Source organism: Merops nubicus, unplaced genomic scaffold (genome assembly GCF_000691845.1).
Source record: "Merops nubicus isolate BGI_N331 unplaced genomic scaffold, ASM69184v1 scaffold21864, whole genome shotgun sequence".
NCBI classification, from domain to species: Eukaryota; Metazoa; Chordata; class Aves; order Coraciiformes; family Meropidae; genus Merops; species Merops nubicus.
In genome coordinates, this window is record NW_008606531.1 from 82,409 (window position 1) to 103,036 (window position 20,628).

The 20,628-nt window shown below is 40.0% G+C and overlaps 1 protein-coding gene across 1 annotated transcript in view; it reads right to left on the bottom strand.

Moving 5' to 3' along the window:
• Positions 1–20,628, bottom strand: part of TENM1 (teneurin transmembrane protein 1) — a gene marked incomplete at its 5' end in the record, with an annotated part of 137,927 nt that overhangs the window by 79,722 nt on the left and 37,577 nt on the right. Inside the window, 3 exons of the mRNA XM_008939684.1 lie at positions 1,259–1,475; positions 10,849–10,995; positions 14,368–14,553. Of these exons, the coding sequence (XP_008937932.1) occupies positions 1,259–1,475; positions 10,849–10,995; positions 14,368–14,553 (550 nt within the window). The remainder of the gene's footprint in view (positions 1–1,258; positions 1,476–10,848; positions 10,996–14,367; positions 14,554–20,628) is intronic.

Sequence of the window (20,628 nt, forward strand, 5' to 3'; positions counted from 1 at the left end):
CGGCAGATATAAAGGTAAAGAAATGAAATACTCAGAAAAAAGCATTTAAATCCAAGTTAAATCCCATCAATGACAGCTTTAAAAGATCAGTTCCTTATATCTATGAAAGCACGCTGATGGGATTATGTGCAATCTGGCTGCTAACACTTGCAGTGTCACAGAACATTGTATGGGCACCTTGAGTGCTCACCTCCCCTCTGAAAACACCTCTCTGCGAGGCATTCTGAGGAGGAAAATCTTCAACTGGTGGCTTCTGGTTTAAACTGCAGTATGGTCTGCTGTGCTCAAAGCCAGCCAAGGCTCCTTCCACCAGGAGCTGTGCCACTGCTCATCAGCAAGACACACTCCAAGAGACCCATCGCTGGCAGGCAGGAGCTTTGCATGGAGTTCATTTCCATGCCCTATTGCTCCACATATTTACAACATCCTGTTACATTATTAATAGTGATTAAATGCTTAGGTATTTCTGATCAATAAAGACTCTGTTTATATATTTACTTCATTAAAAATTACTAAGTCAAAAAGAGGAAGTGCACTGAACTTGTGCACAGCTTATGGAATGAAGCTGAGGTTGTAACCTAAGTGTTATGTACTATACTGTGAAAATAAAAAAAATTCTTATGTCCTTATTACTGGAACATGGTTTATCTAATGCATAGGCCTAGTTGACAGGGCATAGTTAGGTGATGTGGATGATTTGTGGATCTCTTTGTCAGCATGTAAGTTATAGCTTCCCAGGTGAACTATAGCATAAAAACTTATGTGACCCTATATTTCAAATGCTCAAAAAAAAATGTATTACCAGGTTTCTGAGCAAGTAAGTGCCCCTTTCCTGTTGCAAAGTCTTTTCCTGTTAAAGGGCAAGCCAACAAACACTCAGACATCACTCTACTGTTTGCAAGACAGCTTGAGAGTAACCCACAGCACAAAAGAGTAAACTTCACACTGGTCTATCAACATGTAGGAAAAATGAAAAAATAAAGTCTGTTAATTAGGTAGCTGGATTACAGGTAAGTGACACGTTAGATTTATTACACTGCAAATACCAATCAAATTCTATTGAGCCAATAGGTGACTGAATATAAGGCATATGAATTCAACTTGTCCTTCTGCTTGCTTTGTTTTTCTTTGTTATCCTTTTAAGTCTTTTTTTGATCACCAGTGAAGAATTTTCAGGTATCCAGGTTTTTTCCTGGCTAAATAATTTCATGGCAGTTCTCAATATTCAGAAATGTCTTTCATCTGAAAGAAAACTCACCTGCTCTCAAATGAGACATCTCCTGGGATTACATGAGTGCTTTCCTTCCCAATAAGGAACCTGATTCGATCATAAAAGAGCCTCGGAGGATGCTGAGAGAAAGGCGGTTGGCTGTGCTGAATAAGGTCAAGGGGATCAGGTGAACCCTGGCAGAGAGGAGTTGCATAACAATTGCTTTGCTGACAGCAGTCAGGGTCTACACAGTCTGTCAAGCCATCTAAAATGGAGAGAATGGAAAGTTCAGGAAAACGAATAATTCTGAGGATAAAGCATCAAGTTTAGTACTGGAGAGCACAGGAGATATTTAATCAGTTGGAAAGCGTGCTGATTATGACACATTCAAATTCAATAAAGCATTAACCTACACGCCTGGTCCAGGAGGGGTATTTCTCTCTAGCCATTAACACTGTATCACCTCATGAAATACACACACAGCAATGAGAAACAGAACTTACAAACGAAACGAATAGGCAAGAGCAGGACTGTCATCACTGCAGAACAGGCAGGAGAGGAAAATCACTGCACAATACTTGTTAGTCCCCCAGTTGCACACCCTGCAGCTGGTATGTCTAAGAGTCCTTCGTTGGCTCTTTGTCACTGCTGTCTGTTCACATCTGTGAAGGACACACACTTGCTAACCAGTCTGGAGTAATGAAGATGGCATTTAGCTCTCACAAGCATCCACACTACAGTTGTAAGATCAGGTATTTGTTACAGTTGTCTGACATCCATTTTAAGCCCTACAATAGCTTTACTAGTGTTTCAGGGTATTTACTTTTCATTTATTGGTTGCAGTACTAGAATGTTCCAAAAAGGGTAGAATCATGACTACGCTCCTTTTGTAGTTGGTGATACACCAACATACCCCTTGATGCAGGCTCTATCCCAGGGATAGATACAGTCTTCTCCATGGATGGTAGTCCCAGGAAAGCAAATTTGGAAAGTGAAAATAAACCTATTCCTCTCCTCCTTCCATTTTCAAGTATGAAAAATAAGAGAAATAACTGACTTTGTTCAAAAATCTGCATTTCTTCACAGACAAACTGGCAACAACACTTGTGGGTGAAATTCATTTACTTCAATGTCTAAAGCTTATGATGAAAAATGAAGCACTGAAGTGCATCTAAATTAAGGACCTAAACAAAACTTAAAATTGGGCTATTGACATATAATTGCTTCTATCAGCAGCTTAGACGTCCAAATTGCCTAAATTACATACTCAACCAGAAACAGATTTAATAAGGTATGGCAAAATACCCAACTATCTTCTTAAACATCCATTTTATGACTTAGCAGTTGCTTACTTGCTTGGACTGACAAGCACCCTAGTGCATATAAAGCAAGATTAAGGCATTGCATCCTTCAGCACAGACATCTCTCTGTATTTTTAACAAGGTCAGTCTGAATAAATGTGGAGTCATCATATCGCTGTATGGATTTCCCTTGTGTTCAAATCAGAATGCTATAGGATCAACGTGCTGTCAGATATTTTCACTTCATGATTTGACTTCTCATGCTCTGTTCATACCAACATTTTGGTGCCTAGAAAACGGTACAACCTCAGGGCAAGCTGTTAGCAGGGAAGCTGCTGTAGTTTTGTCATTGACTTTAATGGGTGTAAGACCAGCCCTCAGCCAGCTCCACTCTTTTCTCAATAGAGCACACTGCACCCTATGAATGCTCAGTAAATAAAAACATAAAATATTCACTTTGAAAAGAAAGCAAAAGCCTTCTACAGAACAAACAAGTGCAATGAAACAGGCTTTCCTGGAACCTGAAAATCCTTGCCTGACCTTGAGCAAGGTAATTGCTTGGCTAAGCAAAAAGTGTTAACAAGTTTGTCCTGCTGCAGCTGGGAAATCAGATAGAGCAGGCTAGTTTGGGGATAATGAGCTAAGGACAACTGTAGATAGCTAGCAACAATAATCTAAGACCCTCAGATCCAGCCAAGCTGGCATAGCTACAGGTCAGTGCATGCTTTGAGTTCCTTCCACATTCCCACAGTCCTGGAGACAACAGGCATTTGCCAGTGGTGGGAGAAAGAACTTCAAAGGCCAATGTTGAGTTCATTGACTTTGAGTGCAGTAGTCACTTGATATTCAGAAAAAAATAGAAAGCTATTGAAATCTGCTCAGAGAGCAGTAAGCTGAAACAGTAAGAGGCTTCCAGTCTAAATAAAACCACATGAGAAGTGGGTGGAGGAGTTCAGGATATGAACCAGAGGCTTTTCATTGTACTCTGATGAAAAAACAAAAGAGCTTGTTGAGTTGAAACCTAACGGGCAGGCTTGGAACTGCAAGGAAAAAATATCTCCTCTTATTGTTTCCTCTGTATTTTTTTTTTTTCAAGGAATGAAAATTTCTATTTTCTTAATGTGTGAACTGAAAAGCATCAAATTACTAGTAGATTGTCCAAGACTGCAAATATTAAAGAATTCTACTAGCTTGAAAAGATGTTAAAGAAATTAAAATCTCTTGCTTTTGCTTTATACTGGAGAAGATCCCTGCAGAGGGCTCTGATGTGGTTGGGTGTAGCCACTAGGGGCTGGTCTCTGATGGTGGAATGGTTATGGCAGTGACAAGGCGTGTTTGAGGAGTCAAGGTACTTTCTGAAAGGTACTAATTTCTACAACCTGGCTGCTCTGGGAAACTTGATAAACAGTGGTCTGGCAGAGTAAGTGCTAATCAGAAAAAAGGCACACTTATTTCAGGATAACAGCATACATGGGGAAGCTGTTTTGGAGTAATTTATTCCACAGTAGTTATTCTGATTAATTTTTTCTTTGTCAACAAGCCATTAGATGTGGGAACTGAGCTGACCTGATTCTCTCATTTATGTAAGGATAGAAGTGAAAACTAACAGAAGTATTAGAATATGAAGATTTGCTTAAAGAACAAATGGCTATTAAAAAAACCCCAACAATCAAATATTTTGCTTTCCTTAATAGAGTCTTCATTCTTCTCTGCTTCAGTCAGCAGCTTCCATATCCATGGGGGGTATATATTTAACAACTAGAATTGCCTGAAAAATACCATTTTTAGCTTTTTTTACCAAACAAACAAAATTTAGAAAAGAAATCAACTTGGATAAAACTGAAAAATATTGTTCACGCATTGTGCTGAAGAATAAAACACCTATTTGGGGGCAAATAAGGAACTCTTAGTCCAAAATACGATCTTTGCTCCACTTGAGGCTCATTTAAGAATTCAGTTTAACTTAGACCACTTAAAAGAAAAAACTTCAAACCTAAATCCCCAAAGAACCTGACTATAATTCAGCATGATACCCATTAAAATGAACCAGGTAACCCAAACTGGTACAGAATCACAAGTTCCATATGGAGGTGGTTTATAATAAGGAAGATCATATTAGTAAGTGCATGTGAGGATAACATTTGCAACAAGCTCATCCTATTTGAAATGAGATTTTTTAATCCAGGAGAATAATCCAGAAAAGCAAATAAATCTTGTTTATAAACTATAACATCAAACACATTTGCTTGAAAATGCTACAAATACATCCGTCAATTCTCAACCAGTTTTAGTTAAGTTCTCTTATCAGGAACCATATGAAAAGGAAATAGCTATAAAACTATTTTAACTATTAAGAAAACTCCTTGTGGTACGAAAACAGCAGAATTTCTTTTAAATCTCAGGAGACAACATTCAGGAGTATGAAAACACTGCAATAAACAGCAGAAACTGTAATTCATACATCAGGGGAGATCGTACACTGAAGTCTTTTCTGCCATTTACCCCAAAGTGCATCCCAGCATAAATGTAGAGAAAAATGTGTTACAGAGGTGTAAATGATTCTGGTCTGCTATTAGCATTTTAAAATTATTTTATATAAAAGGCAGCCGGGCACCTTCACTCTGCACTACAGATTATATAATAAAGTGCTTTGCATTATGATGAGTCTGAGGTCATGGTTTCACATCTTCCAGGTACCCTGTTTTGTACACAAGGGATAATGACGAACTGGGGGTTTTGTTTTTGTAAGGAAATTGGACAATTAAAATATTTTTAAGGTTAGTGCTAAAATAGAATTCACAAAGAGCGACTTGAGGATAAAAAGCACTTCGTAGCACTCTTAAATAATTTAATGGCCTCAAAGAAAAGGCAGAGCATGCCAAACCAAGTTGCTCTGCTTTCAGTCACACCACTCCTTTCTGCATTGCCATAGCTCGTGGAGTTAGGACAAGATTTTCCCATTTCCTTGCTGGGGAAGGGATCTTTTTGGGAAGCTTTCTATAAGGAATGACACTAACATTTATTGTGTCAGGAATCTGTGTCAATGAAATCATAAAAAGTTTTTCCATCAAAGAAAATATATTTTCTTGCTTATACATTTATATACATTTTTTTCTTATTTAATATGATGGAAAGAAAGCCCTGAGTGTGATGAAATTACCTGCTCAGCTTCGTTACCTCCTCAGCTCAGGTCACTGGTTAGGGAAGCAAGGAACAAAGCAGTTCTAATTTTGGCAGTGGTGGCCTCCCCAGCTCACCAGGGCAGCATGCAATAATTTTCATAGTGGCTTCTTCTCTGTTAAACCACTGAGATGCTTTATTAACTGGCTATGAAAATGACAGATTCCATCAGACTCTACCCTCCATGTTACTGGGTTAGTTATTTCATAAACCATCCACTATCATTAGGTCCTGGCAAGCACAATGTAAATAGTTAGTGATAATACTTAAAATTGCTATTTTTCTGCTTTAAAGTTAATTAAAAGAGCAGAGTTCTCACTCCTTCAAGCTTTTGTCACACCTGAAGAAGACACTACTAATGTTAACTCTAAATGGTTTGAAGTTTCATGGTTAATGCCAAACCCAGAACACTACAAGAAGTGGCGCAGATGCCTCCATTGCTCATGCATATGCATGTATGCAGGTGTACTCACACCTCATAGAATGGGTGGGGTTGGAAGAGGCCTGAAAGATCATCTAGTTTCAACCCCTGTTCTAAACACACACACTAATAAGTGTACTTGCACAGTGAAATGAAAATCAAATTTTCTCCAAGCACTAGACTATACTTAGTATAAGGAATGCCAACGACGTTCATCTTCACTGCTGCAGAGCAACCCAGAGGTCTGTGTGGAAGTGTTCTCCTGCTCCCTCTGTACTGATCCCAGTGATGGAGCTGAGAGAGCTAGAACATTTTCACAGGAATTAAAAATGGGCATTAAGTTTCTCCTCGCAGTAAGCAGATTTTGTTCTCTGAACTCCTTACACTGTAGAATCTGAAAAACTTAACACCATGACTCTCAACACTTAGAGAATTTGAGCTTTTCAGTACTCTTGCATGATCAATTGTTCAACAGCATTGTTATTTGTGAAAAAAAAAAAAAAAAAAAAAAAAAAAAAAAGAATCCACAGGAGTCTTCAACTTAGATTTGCTTGCTTTCTTTTCCAGATTTCAAATAAACATTAAACAATGCCTGTGCTGACTTGTTTCACCGCAGGCTCAGTTAAGTCCAATTAGGGTTGCCAGGAATCTAAGCAACCTGAATCAAAGAGTAACTTCAGAAGAGACTAAGCAGCAGTAACCATCATGAATCTCTTGTGCTTATTCAGATGCATTAATCCAAACAGCTTCTCAGATTTTAGCCATAATACATGCAGCAGACAGAGAGGCTGTTAACTGGGAACATTGGTGTTTGTATAAGGACACTGGAAGCTTACCAGTGTGCCTCTGGAAAGGCTGCAGAGTGTTTTATCCAGTGGCATTCAGCCTTCCACATACAGGAAAATGCAAATACATCAGGGTATGATCTTCAGGAACAATAAGTATCCCCAGGGAGCCCTCAGTGCTCAGCAACAATGAAAACCAGTCCCACCAGTATTATTTATATTGTGTAATAATAGCGTATTACTTATATATGGACTCAATATCTCTGTGATGGATAGGTTATTAAAATGCCAATGGATGGGTCAGAAATACATCAATATTTTAGCAGCGCTGGTTATCAACCCAAGGCTATGCTGAGTCATATATTCTCTTGTGCTTGGAAAAGCTTAGAGAAAGCTACAATAACTGTCTGAAGTGACTGATATTTGGGATACTCAGGGATATTTGGAAGGGAATTCAAAATTTGTAGTAAATAGTATTTTCCTTAAAAACAAACAGTCAAGATTGATTCACGCCACATAACCTGAAAATGAAATCATGTCAGTCGTGCCAATGAGAGGAGAATAAGAAATGGGGAATGATGGGATGCTGGGGGGAAGGCCCCTCTGCAAGGGATGGCTGTGTGACTTCTTGGCTTTATTGAATGGCCATCACCCTGCTAACAGACTGCAGATGCACTCCACCAGAGCGAGTGCAAGCCATGCCGTGGTGCATCTGTTATAATGCTGAGACCTTTCCACTGATATTTGTAGTGGTATTTGAACAGGTAAACATGCCCTTAAGTCTGCACACAGGAAAAAGCAAATGGAGAGTTGTGAGATGGAATAGGAAAGGCAGTTATGGTACAGTCAGGGTACAAGTGCAGTGTATACTAATGGGGCTCTAAAAGAAATAGTACTCTCCCTGATCAGGAAGATATTTCCCCATGTTTAACCTCACCAGCACAGATACTGCACTGATGGGGAACTCGGTGCTTCAGCATCTGCAGAACCAGGATGCCTGTGAATGTGCTTGTGGCTTACTTACACCAGTCCTTAAAAACTGCATTCCAACCCTTCCTCCCCCCAAAGCTTTTGTGCTGTTGCTACAGATCAAACAACAACACACTTCCTCAGGCCAAATAAATGACATCATTCCATCCTTACGGTTGGAACTAATAAAATAGTTCATTTCCTAACACCTTTGTTTCTACCATCTATTTGAATGTATTTTTATATAGCAAAAAAATCTGTTTTTCAATCTCTGAAAGTACTGAATAACAAATCAACTGGAAGCTACACAAAATAATCACTCTGCCTAACTCCTGACATTAGTTTGTCTGAAACAGTAAGTGTTCAACTTCACTCCAGCTTTGCTCTTTGGTTGCGGCCTCCTCCTAACGAATTTGAAACACAAAATGCCTCCGAAGGACTGAAATATGAATGCTTGATTTAAACACAGCTGGAACGAACAAAACCTTTGCTAGGTGAGAATACCAGGATTTGGAAAACTAGATGTAGAGCGTGACCTCTTGGGCTCTGTGTCACTGACTGAATGTGATCACATCCTGACAGCTTAGGAAGTTACTACCTGTCAGCTGAGTTTCTGTAACTCAACTCAGGGTATGCTCTTAACTCACCACAACTGCAGGCAAACGCTTTAACAGCTTTAACCTTGATGAACCTAATCAGTTATGCAGCTTGATGGATGGCAACTCGTTATACCACTGTGATATTCTCATAGTCTAAGGCATAACCTGTCCCAGCAAAGAGGATTTCACAGGTAATGTCTTGTCTCCTTCCTCATTGCTGGGTTTCATGTTGTGTATGTATAAACCCTGAAACACTGGGAATCAGTTCTGATTTCATGTTAAAGTAATACCGGTATGACTCCAATGACTATAGGGGGACTTTTCTAATTTACCTTTATGCCAAATCAGGTCCTATGAACTTCATATATAAAGAGAAGTAGTTTTAATATGTAGTTATAATTTTCTTATATAAAATTGATTGTGAAGAAAACTTAATTACATTTAGCCCATCTGTAGCAGTCAGATTAATTAAATATTTCTCTCAGCACTTATCTCTAATTGTAATGTCAACAGAGCTGTCCTAGTCCATGTTATGTTGCCATTAAAAAGGAAAAAGAAAATTACTTTTAAAACCTGTAGTGAAATGATGTTAAGTGCCTGCCTTAAACTGACAAATTCAAGGAGATTTAGAGTTAAAACTGCCAACTCTTTCAATAACTCACCGTTATTGCAGAATATAAAGCACCCAAAATCACAATACAGGACAATTTCTACAGAGCCAGTTCACAGAGGGTATCTGAAAATGCTTTACATACATTACAGGCTAAACAGGGTTTTTGTGGACAGATTGAAGAGTGCAGGCGAGTGAGTCAGTGCCTCGGACAGCAGGGGAGAGCACCAGACAGATGGGAGAGCTTGCAGGGGGCAACCATGCCAGCTGTGGGACCCTGTGTGACAGGGAGACACACCAGCATAGCAGAGCAGAGGGACTGGGCAGAAAGATGGTGGTTTGATGTCTTGGAAATAAGGTGGAAAAGGAAGGATGAGAGAGGAATAAGGCAATTTTGAATGGGGCTCAGAAACGAGGCAGCCTTTGCCAAAGGACAGCATGGTCTCAGAGCCCGCAGGATACAAAATCAGAAGATCTCAAAATATATCTGTAAATGAGGAATCATCACTGAGTCAGAATGTTTCTATTGAGGTCTCACAGTGACCTCAGTTCTTGGCCCTAAATCAAGCTTAATTTATCAATGAAAATAAACAATCATTGTACTAAGGCATGACACACTACAGTGGGGTGTGAGATCTCACCCACGACACCAAGACGGTCGCTAAGTGTGAGACAATAAGATAATACACATTTCAGTACAGCTCGGTGTACAATTTAAGGAAAAACTTGTAACTGTGCTTGAAGCAGATGTATTCACAGTCTGAATGAGAAAGCTGCACAGCTCCAAGTATGAGGGCAAGCCCACTGTAAAGGATGTAGTAAGTAAAGGAGAGGAAAGCAAGAGTCCTTTCTTCACTACCCAGTAAATGAGTATTCCCAAAACACAGGAAAATTAACTCTGAGAACAACTGGTGAGGAACGTTGTGGCTTTTCTCCTACTGCCAAGTTTTGAAATAGAGTCTGGATGTTTTTCTTGAAAAATATGCACTAGCTCATGTATTTGAATGAACTACTGGAAAGGGGGCAGAGACTTACAAAATAACAATGTTTTTCCCAGCGAAACTAAATCTTATGCAGCTTTAGAATGAATCAAGAGTACAGAGTTCTGAGGTAGGGAGCACCTCGTGCCAAATGCCTGATTCAACCACTGAACCATGGTTCAAAAGTACAGGGTACCTCCAAAAATTACTTCTGCATACTTTCTTCACTAGCTTACTCAATAATCATTCAAATATAGGTCCAGATAATTGCCAAGAACTGTGCTGTGACTCAGTGGAAACATTAAGAAAGAGATGAATGTAAAAAACGCATCTCCTGATGTCTGCTTTATGCCTGCAAATGTATTCATTGAATAGTAACGTAAGACTAAACTCTGGATGCATCCTGACAGGCACAGAGGTTTTTTTTTTCATTTGGGTATCCACTGGCTGTCTTTTCTGAGATAGATGACAGTTATGAGGTAGAGTGGAAAGGGGAGAGAAGAAATTACTTGTTACACCCTTTTATTTATTTATTTTTTAAAAGAAAGGAGTCAAGTACTGGGGTGATGGGTATGGCACATACATAACTTCTGCCTTAAGCAACATCTAGCACAAGGGGCTGTTCCCTCACTGCTCTGCTTCAGGTGAAGTCAGTGGAACAACTGTCTTGAGGAAACGGACAGACACTGACAATTCTGTGTTAAAAAAAGAAAAACATACACCAAGAGTATAGATTCAAATGACAATCAAGGACGTGACAGATAAACAAAGAGATATGAATGATGTATCATACCTCCATCATTGTCCAGGTTGTCTCCACACACCATTTCCATGACAACGTTACACCCTGAGCCACTCCAGCCCACTTGACAAACACAGTGCCATCCGTTCTGATCAAGAGTGCACCTCCCGTTTCCATAACAGAGACCTGGGCAGCCATCTAGAACAGAAAATGTGAAAAAGAAGCCTTCATGGAGGGTTTTTCTTCTGTTCTTTTCCAGTTGCAATTATTCTTTAACATTCTTTCACATACAATTATACTTGCTGCCTTCAAATATTCACAGCTCTCTTGCAAGCCATCTATATTTTTGGCCAAATCCAGATAAATCCTCATCCTACTCCCGCCCTTTTCTTGCCCAAAAGTAATTTCTCAGGGAGGAATGAGGATTTTTTAGTATGTAATATTCTGTGTGCAGGAAGAGAAGTAAATAAACCTATAAGAAGATATTTAACAGTCTGCCATGTCCATCTCTTTCTCTGCTTACTGAAAAATAAGTTGCAGACCACAAAGGAATGTAGATAGAGAATCAATGTTTGTATCAAAGATATATATGGAAAATACTGTTTAAATGACAAGCTGCATATGTGGACATAATCCTACAGCACATTGCAGGGAGTGGAGGTGACCTTTTCGTTCTGTTCATACTCAGCTGACTGAGAAAAAGCTGATTTGATTTATGCTACAATACAACTCCTTCCACAGAAGACAAATGAGGAAGCATCTCCTTCCAACGTGAAGGAAGTGGAACTGGACATTATAGATGATTCAAATATGACAGACACTTGCCCTTTAGTGGCTGTGATTCTAGATAAAAACTGGAGCAATGACTGTAGCATCCTCTGGATTATAGACTTGTAAGCTCTGAATCAATAGCAATTTGGACATTCTCTGCTAGAGCTCTTGCTTAGAAGAGTGAGAGAGGAATTGTCTCTGGGATGTCTACGCTCATGTCCATCTGTTTGCATAGTTTAGTGCCAGCTCAGACATTTGTCAGATCCTCACCATATCGTATGTGGAGCCAAAGGACAAGGAATAATGCTCAGCAATAAGCCCAGCAGTGCAAGTGGCACCCCTTCTAGGAGGGCTCCTTTCTTTCTGCCAGAGTGGACATACAGGAGCTAAAAGCCCTTCTGTACTTGAGAGTGAACATCAACACTTCCACGTTATCAGAAATACGTGGGTTTATTTTTTTTTTTTTAAGAAAGAAGAGGATTCAGTCTGCATATGTGTTTGGCAGCCCCACGATGTTCCAAAATAGACTTTGGAGGAGTGAGAGAATGTATGGCTGGTCTGCCAGGTTGTGACTTACAGCCCAGCATGCAGCACATATCCTGGCAACGTTACACCACACACATCCTCTCTCCCCTTCTCACCCGGGGCAGAGTTTATCAACCACAGCTGCAAACACAGGGATGGCAGAGTCTGACCATCTTGCTCCTAAGTGCTGGAGATGGGTGGCACCCTCTTCTCACACTGGAATTCTGGAAGTTACTGCTCTAAAACAGCATGAGGTTGGCAACCACCAGATACACTATAAAAGCCAATTTTTTTTGCCTCTTTTGGGGAGCTGGGGGAAAGGGCAGGGCGTGGGAGCTGTTCTGGTAACAAGGATGTTTTTCCACTTGAGTTCACTGAAGTTAATTCATTTCTTGTATGTGATTATATTTTGCTGCTCCCTGCTGTTATCCTCTAAAACTATAAATGTAATCAAATGAATGCCTACACTTATGATTATTTAATTCTGAAGAAATGAAATAATAAATCTAAATCCAAATAAATCCAAGGGGCACTGTGCCTCTCTGCTCCATGCAGCATGGCTGGGGCTGAGGGACTGCTGTCAGACCTGGGGAAGGTACTTGAGGTGACATGAATAAGGCAAGACCTGCAGCAAGGCACAGAAATCAAATGAACAGCACCAGACACAGAACAACATAAAATTTAACTCCTGGATCAAATGATTTGAAGAGCACTCTATCCCATCTAGCATAGACAGCTGCTAAAAAAGTGTACTTCTCTATCAAAAGAGACTTACCACAGATGACAAAAGAAATAAAATTTTTTTCTCATGGAAGACAGGATCAGCACAAAGGTTTTTGAGCAAGTCCTCAGCTCTGTCACTACTTTGGAATGGTTAGTGAGAGCAAAAAACTGATTTGCCTTACATAGCACATCAGATGGCCACATAAAGCATGCTTACATTGCTACAACTTCAAAAGGGAGCTGAGCACATTATCTGTTAAAAACTGCATTTTATTCTGTAAATCTGTCTCTGTATACGTATACCTATATCTCCATAAACAAATGTTTTATCTATTCTGGCAACTTAGCAGTACAGAATCTCCGACAACAGGTAATGCACAACACTCCACTCCCAGTATTTTTGTGTCTTTTCATTATTCTTTTGCAATGCTGATAGGAAAAACTTACCTCGAACAGCATCTAAGTAGTGAGCTTAAAAAAGAAAAGAACAAAACTGAGATGGATTGAACTTCTGTACCCAACTGAAAATACAGACACCATTTGCTTATGGCTTGCCACCTCTTGGTTAGGCACAAATTGTCTCCCTCTTACTGCAGTCAGATCGATGACAAGCATGCAGAGGACAGCTTGGGCCATACCTGGCAGTGCCTATGACAGGAACAGTAGCTTTATTTTTAAAATTCTTTTGGTCCTCTTCTGGATTTGCTCTGCACAACCTTTAGAAAATTAGGCCGTTCCTCCTTCACAAACCTAATTCTTGATCTAGCAAGTCTGATTTAGTAAATTCTAGAGCCAGTGAGTGAATCGTCTTAAAATGATCAAGATAAAGATAAAACATTCCACTTTTTTTTTTTCAGGAAGCAAGCATGAGGGGATTCACTGCTTACCTCTGAAAATTAGGTATCCTGCTGTTATAAACAATTTAAATGTTTATGAATAATCTTGCCTTGGGACATTTTAGGGAGAAACACTATTAGATTTTGCAAAGGTCTGCTGTATTTAATTAAAAGTATAGCTATTTCATTTGTATAGTAGAGTAATGAATTCTAAAAAGATCTGAAAGCTTTACCTTATCAGGTATATTGTAAGAAGCCAGCTATAGAAAAATCACCTCTAGTAATAAGTAAAATATGTAAAACCTCAGTCATAAAGGCATGAGATTTAGTGCAGGGATTACTTAAGCTAGATAATAGCTTCACCCCCTCACACCTTCCACTCCATAAACATTTTCTTCCTTCCTGATTCACAGTTCTCACATTAACACAGCACAAGGATATCTTAGGACCTAGATGTAGATCTTTTGTGTGTTTTTGTTAGTAAAAAATGAATTGATCAATGTTATTTCCTCTGAAGAGGAAGGTTCACTGAGCTGCTGTTCTGTGGGAGAAGCAGGGTGCACCATCAGAGCAGAGGCACCTTTCTACACTTGGCCTCACTCTGGGCCTCTCTTTTTCCAAAATGACTTGAATCAGACGGATGACTATGGCAGGTTTTTGTCTAGCTGTTTAAGATTTTATGTATTTTATTTCTTGAGCTAGAAAAGCCCCTTACCAATGGTGCAGTGGTCCCCTTCCCATCCAGGGCTGCACTCACACTTCCCATCCTTGCACTGGCCGTGCTCAGCACAGTGAGAGTGGCAGGTACGTTCTTCACAGGTTGGTCCCACCCAACCTTCTTCACACTGGCAAATCCCTCTTGAACAGACACCGTGGCTGCCACAGTCCAGGGTACACAGCTCTGCACAGGGTTACAAACATACATCATCTCAAACAGCAATCTCCTACTGCAAACAGAATCAGAACTGATAGTACATTCTATCTCCTCTACACTATTATCACTCATCGGTTGGATCAAATATGGGATTTCATCACCCAGTACAGACCTTACACAATCTGGCTGATACCTTCTTTAGCAGTTACTTGCAAGATCATCTATTTTTTTGGGGTATGGACTGCAAAAATGATGGTGTTGCATATGGTAGGACGTCGGGTCTAATACAAACAATGACACTACCAGTTCCACCTCTTTTGACTAGTTTCAGCTGAGGCCTTTCATAACAGCTTGCCATGTCTGTTCCCAGGTCCCACTGGCTCAGTTCTGAAATAGATTATAAACTCAAATATTGCAAGTGAGCTGAATGAAAAGATGAAGTGGCACATTAAAGACATAAAATCAAAAGGTTTTGAGATATTCAGACACTTGTAGAGATGGCAAAATGGCCTTCACTTACAATAGAAGAGCCACCAGAAAGGTAACAGTGAGAAAGAAGAAGAGCAAGCAGCCCACTCTGACAGTACAATATTACCTGACATGCAGATCTGGCTAGTTCTAAAATGGCTTTCAAGGTTTAAAACTTGTTTTTTCTTCCTGCCTTTCCATGAGTCAACTGCTAAGAAACAAGAAAAACTGTTTCAGGAAGACAGGAGTACCTCCTTCACTACACTCAGAACAATTTCTCTACCTGGGCACTGTAGAACACCACTTATTGTGAAGTGGAATGAAAGTCCTGAGTTGTTGCAATACATCACAATATGCCAATTGCAATTCTACCTCCACTTAGACCAAAGTTGTTCTGTGAAAAGAATGGCTTCATTATAAAAAGGTTCTATGTAGTTTGAATTTATTTAGAACAACTAGTGTCAAGAGACAGAATTTGCTTGTTATTTTGCAATTAACCTGCCAGAGAAATGTTTCCTCCTCCTTCCTCTCAGAAAGCAGCTGATAGCACTACAAGTGTGAGCCAAATAATTGTGTCTGATCTGATTTCAAATGTCAGTGTTACATATTTAGTTGTGGGAAGATTTTTCCCTTGACATATTTTAAACAATGATCGTTTATATCTTGGAACTATTGTATATAAACACTACTGTAGTGACAAATGCTGTCACTGTATATACTAAGCAAAGTTTTTAAAGTTTAGATTGAAATCTTATCAATTCCACACATTTTAACAGAAAGAAAAAAGCAGCACAGAAAGGGAGCTGCACAGTGACATCACAGACATTCTGGGCTCTGTCTTGAGTTAGAGCCTAGCCCTTATTTTTGGTAATAATGTTTTTGGGGTGAGGGCACAGAGTGCAATCAAAAATATTGGTGAGTGACAAACTGGAAGAGCATGGTCAAACTCAGAATCACTTCTAGAAGCAGAAGGCATGGCAAAGAACATAAGATAAAATTCAGTAAAAGCTACTGTCGAGTACTCTTCTGAGGAAGTCCAAATCAGCTCCATAAAAAATAATTAATATAACTTGTGTTATAATTAACATAATATAACTTGTGTTACATTGGACTACAAGATAAACAGAATTATCTGATGATATTCCTGCAAAAGAGTATGCAAGACAAGGAAAGGGACTGCTCTGCTATATTCAAAAAAAAACCTGTGTGCAGCCTGGGGCATTATCCCTTAGAAAGACTGGATTGCTGCCTGCTGATGGTGTATTTACCTAATGTGTCATGCCTTGGACTGCCTGCCTGCAGGTGCTGGGATGAATTTCTTCCCCTTTGCTCCATAATTTGGCTTGGCTCTTTTGTTTTGTTTCTTGTTTTTGCCTTGGAAAGCTGGGAGACTGCTCGGAGGGCTATGGTGGGAACTGGCTCCTTTAGTTCATTTGCACTGAAGTCGCCCAACCACTTGCTCCTATGATCAGGAAATGAAGTGATCCCACCAGATCTGGGATCACAAAAGAATCACCCCCCAGGCCAGACTGACAAAAGACCACTGGTATTATTTTAACCTATCTTTATAGCTTGGGGCATGGGCTAACTCCTGAGTATTCAATCTAACAAATTACCTGCTACTTGAAGGATTTAAGCTGCTAGAGGGATGCTTTTGATCTCTCCTGATCTCCCTCCAGTTCATTATAATTGCTGCTTTTGGTATTTTACTATAAGTGGCAAAGACTGTTAAGAGGATTTTAAGAAATATACTGTAGCTTACACTGTGCTGGGGTAAGTGAAATAGATGGGCTTTGACCCTTCTGGATTGAGTGTTCTGCAGTTGTGGGACGGGCTTACTTTAACTGATGCCAAACCCTCAGGGAATATTGTAGGCATCAGTGTACAGAAGTGGCAGTGCAGACTGGCGTGACTCAAGTGGGGAAACAAAGGGACACACAGAGCTTCTGATCGTGTCAGCAGCTCCAGCAGCTCCCACCACTTCTCTGTCTGTAAATAAACCACAGAACCAGGTCACATTCCCAGGCACGGCATGCACGCCTGCCTCTCCTCTCTCTGTCCAACCAGCAGAGTCTAATCACGACAAAGTCATCTTCCAAATGAAACAAAGGAAGAGCAGCATGGAGCAGAAGGCAATGCAGGCACTTCCCTACCACAGGGCCACAGATCTTGTATGTATTCCTGTCTCACAACCCCAGAATTAAATGGCACTTATTACAGTTGAAGTTTTTCATTGTTTTCCCCACGTTTCACAGAAGGAATGAAATGTTTAAATGCTGTTTAAACTCCTAAATCCAATCAGATTAATGTAGTAGAGATCAAAGATTTCCCATCTCACTAAAAAAATATCCTAGGCCAGTGAGTATAAAGTCTTCACTCACAAGGCTCCTTCTTTTTATTTTATTCTCCACATAAGATCATACACAGCCAAACAAATTTTTCTTTATTTTTTTGCCTACTGGAATACAGTGGCTTCCTCTACCCCAGCACACTGTCTTGGAAAGACAACACAGTGGCACAAGCTCTGGACCCCAGACTAGCTCTGTGTGATAGGAAATGTCAGGTTAGTTGTCCTGCGCCCAGTTATTCGGTTTTCACACCCCATTTCTGCCAGCAAGCCAGGGCACAGCAACCAGATACCAGTACCTGAGTAAAACGTGTTACAAAACCAGCATGTCAAGCCTTTCTGGCAAACAAATGTCTAACTCTTGCCTTTTCTTCTTATTATGCATTTTTTTTCCCTAAAATATTTAGTCTAAAAGTTCCTCACTGCAAATCCAAACCAATTCTGTAAGCAGTAGCTGTAAGGAAACCTGCTTTCTCCGTTTGGACCAGCCACTTTCCTCAGCTACCCTACTTGTCCTGCTGCTCAGCCCACGTCAGCTTTATGGTCACCAAGGCCAATCTTGAGACTTAAATTTGGTTTTAGTGAGTTAATATGAGGCTTCAGAAATGCCATTTACTGCGATAATGTATTCTTCTGCCAAGCAAATCCAAGATTCTCCACAGACTTCTTAGGGAAAGCAAGGGAAATCAAGCCTAACGTCAGCCTACTAATGCTGTGGTAGTACTTCCAGCTTTAATCCACAGCTAATTCAAGCAACTATGATTAAAATAAAAACATTGCAAGTTCAGGGTGTCCTGTTTCTAAATGCAAAAGAATTTCTTAGCTCCTCCGGTAGATAAAAACTATGGAAATATCAACATAGCACAGAGGCACATTACTTGTATCAAGAGACAGGATTTCTATAGCAGACCAGACAAAATGAGATACTTGAATGAGTGGACAGTGACCAGATGGAATGGGAAACAATGCAATACAATAACCTGAAATAGGCAAATAGCTTCAAACAAAGCTGATGTGGTAAAAATTCAGACAGCACTGAAGTCAGACAGAAAGTCAGACACCGTTCAATGGAGTATCTCCCTCCTTCCATAGCAGCTGGTCCTACAGGAGTCAGAAGCACCCCAAAATGCAGTGGGTGCTCCACACAGGGCCAGTACGGTGGGGCAAAGGCTTTGAGCTGTGGGTGGGGTCAGCAGGTGAGAGAGCCAAAGATGTCTCCTCTGACTGAAACAGCCGTTCCACTCACACTCTTCTCCATCCACCTCCTGGCTCTGCCTGGAGCTTAACACCTGGAACTGAGGTGAGCTGATTCAGATCATCAAACTGGGAGACAGTTATTCACTTTAACTTCCTGGGTTAATACTGAGCTAAATCAGCCCACTGAGGGATGAAAGGAGCAACACGGACAGGACAAGGGAGGAGATGCAGATCACAGCCTGGACGGCGGACTGTCCTCCTGAGGGGCCACAAGCTGTGCCATTGTCTGACTGCAAAGGATAAGAGCAAGGGGGAGGTGACTTGTGGAAGGCAGGAAGGGAGGCAGCTGACAAGAGGTACAGTTTGGATGAGTCTGCTCGGGGATATTGCAGCACAAGCTTTCAGTTATGCTGCTACATCAGCTGTCAGTCATTCTCACAAAGGACAGTGCGACACACACCATTTTTTAAATCCCTCAGTTGTGTAAGTCCCTCAGCCGTGTTGGTGTTTAGCCTTGTAGGCTTACATAAAACCCATCTTTTTCCTATTTAGAAGGTTATTCACCTGCCCAGCTCGCCTGCCTGAGCTCCAGGCAGATCTTGTGGAGCGTGGTGGGCTGAAGGCTGATCTGTGGCTAACAGAGCAGATCCTCAGGAGCTGGGAATTTTCATGGCTCCTACAAAACCAACCCTAATTGACAATAATTCATTGCCCTGCTTCATTTTTGTACCTGTACACTCTGCAATCAAAACAAGGTTCTCTAAGTGTCAGGCTGGAAAGTTAATTTCTTTATTTAAAAAAAGCTCAGCTGTGCAAAGTCACTGCAAGCAACGTGCTGGCGAATGCCTGGGAGCTGCCCTCAGCTGACCCCTGCAGGTCCTTATAAACTTCCATGAAACAGAGTCTTTATCAAATCTAAAATTCAGACTCCTTAGTCTTACACCAATTAATGAGTAAGAGACTCAAAAAAATGTTCAGCTCAGTCTAGAATTTTTACCGACATGTCCTGAATTCTGAATGCTCATTAATTTTCTTGGAAGAAGGCAAATGTGAGCTGTGAAGCATTATTTGTACATATTCTTGAGAAGGAGACAAGTATGTAGATCATTCCTGAGCTAATCTAAAAAGCATTAAAAATTCACTCCACACTCTTCATTTTAATTATCTAAGTCAACAATGAGTTCTTTCAAATGTGTTTTATAATAAGTTTCTACTTATGTGATATGAAAAGGGAAATTAAAGCTAAATATTTTATAATTTGTAATGATAAAGGAAGATTTTAATGTTAATTTGACATGTTTCAGAAATAACTCATAGAAAATCATGCTAAGAATACAAAACTATATATAAACAAAAGTGCCCAAATACTGTGAAAACACTTTCATTTTACTTTTCCTCACATTCAGTGGTGAGTCCTGTTCTACAGCCAGTCTAAACCTCAAGTATCGTACTCATAATTTTGCTATCCATTTTTTAATAAGTGGTTTTCCATAAAGATTAGAAATTAATCTATCCTGACTTTCACCCAATAAGCTTAACTGCTGGAGGCAGTAAAAAATCACCTATCTAGGCCTAATAAAGAAAGTTTTTTCAATTTAAATATACATTGCATTTAATAAGCTTGCACGATAATTTCAACAATGTTCCTGAGCTTTTTAAATTACCTTCCCACTGTGTCCTGGAGACAACTCTGTTCTGGCTTTCATTTTCAGTGGCCGACTTGATTAATATAAATTTTTTACACCACTAAAAAGTTCAAAAATCTAAAGCTTTAGGAGTTTGGGGTTTTGGATTTTTTTTTAGTTTGAAACCCAATGGGAAGTTGTCCCCACTAGAGAAGGTGACCTGAGAGAGTCACTAGAGAGGTTTAATGTAGACACTGAGTTTTATTTATCTGTACCAGAAGAGATGTTGCTTTTATGGTACAGCTTATGCTGTTTTCCCCAATGAAAATGAACTCTTTTGGCAATCTTGATCTGATAACTGCATCTAGTCCTAGGTTTCTCCAACAGTGTCAGAGTGTATCAGTTAGCCAACCACAGCTATGCCAATAAACTGTCAAACCAGGGACAGTTCTACTGAGGCAACAG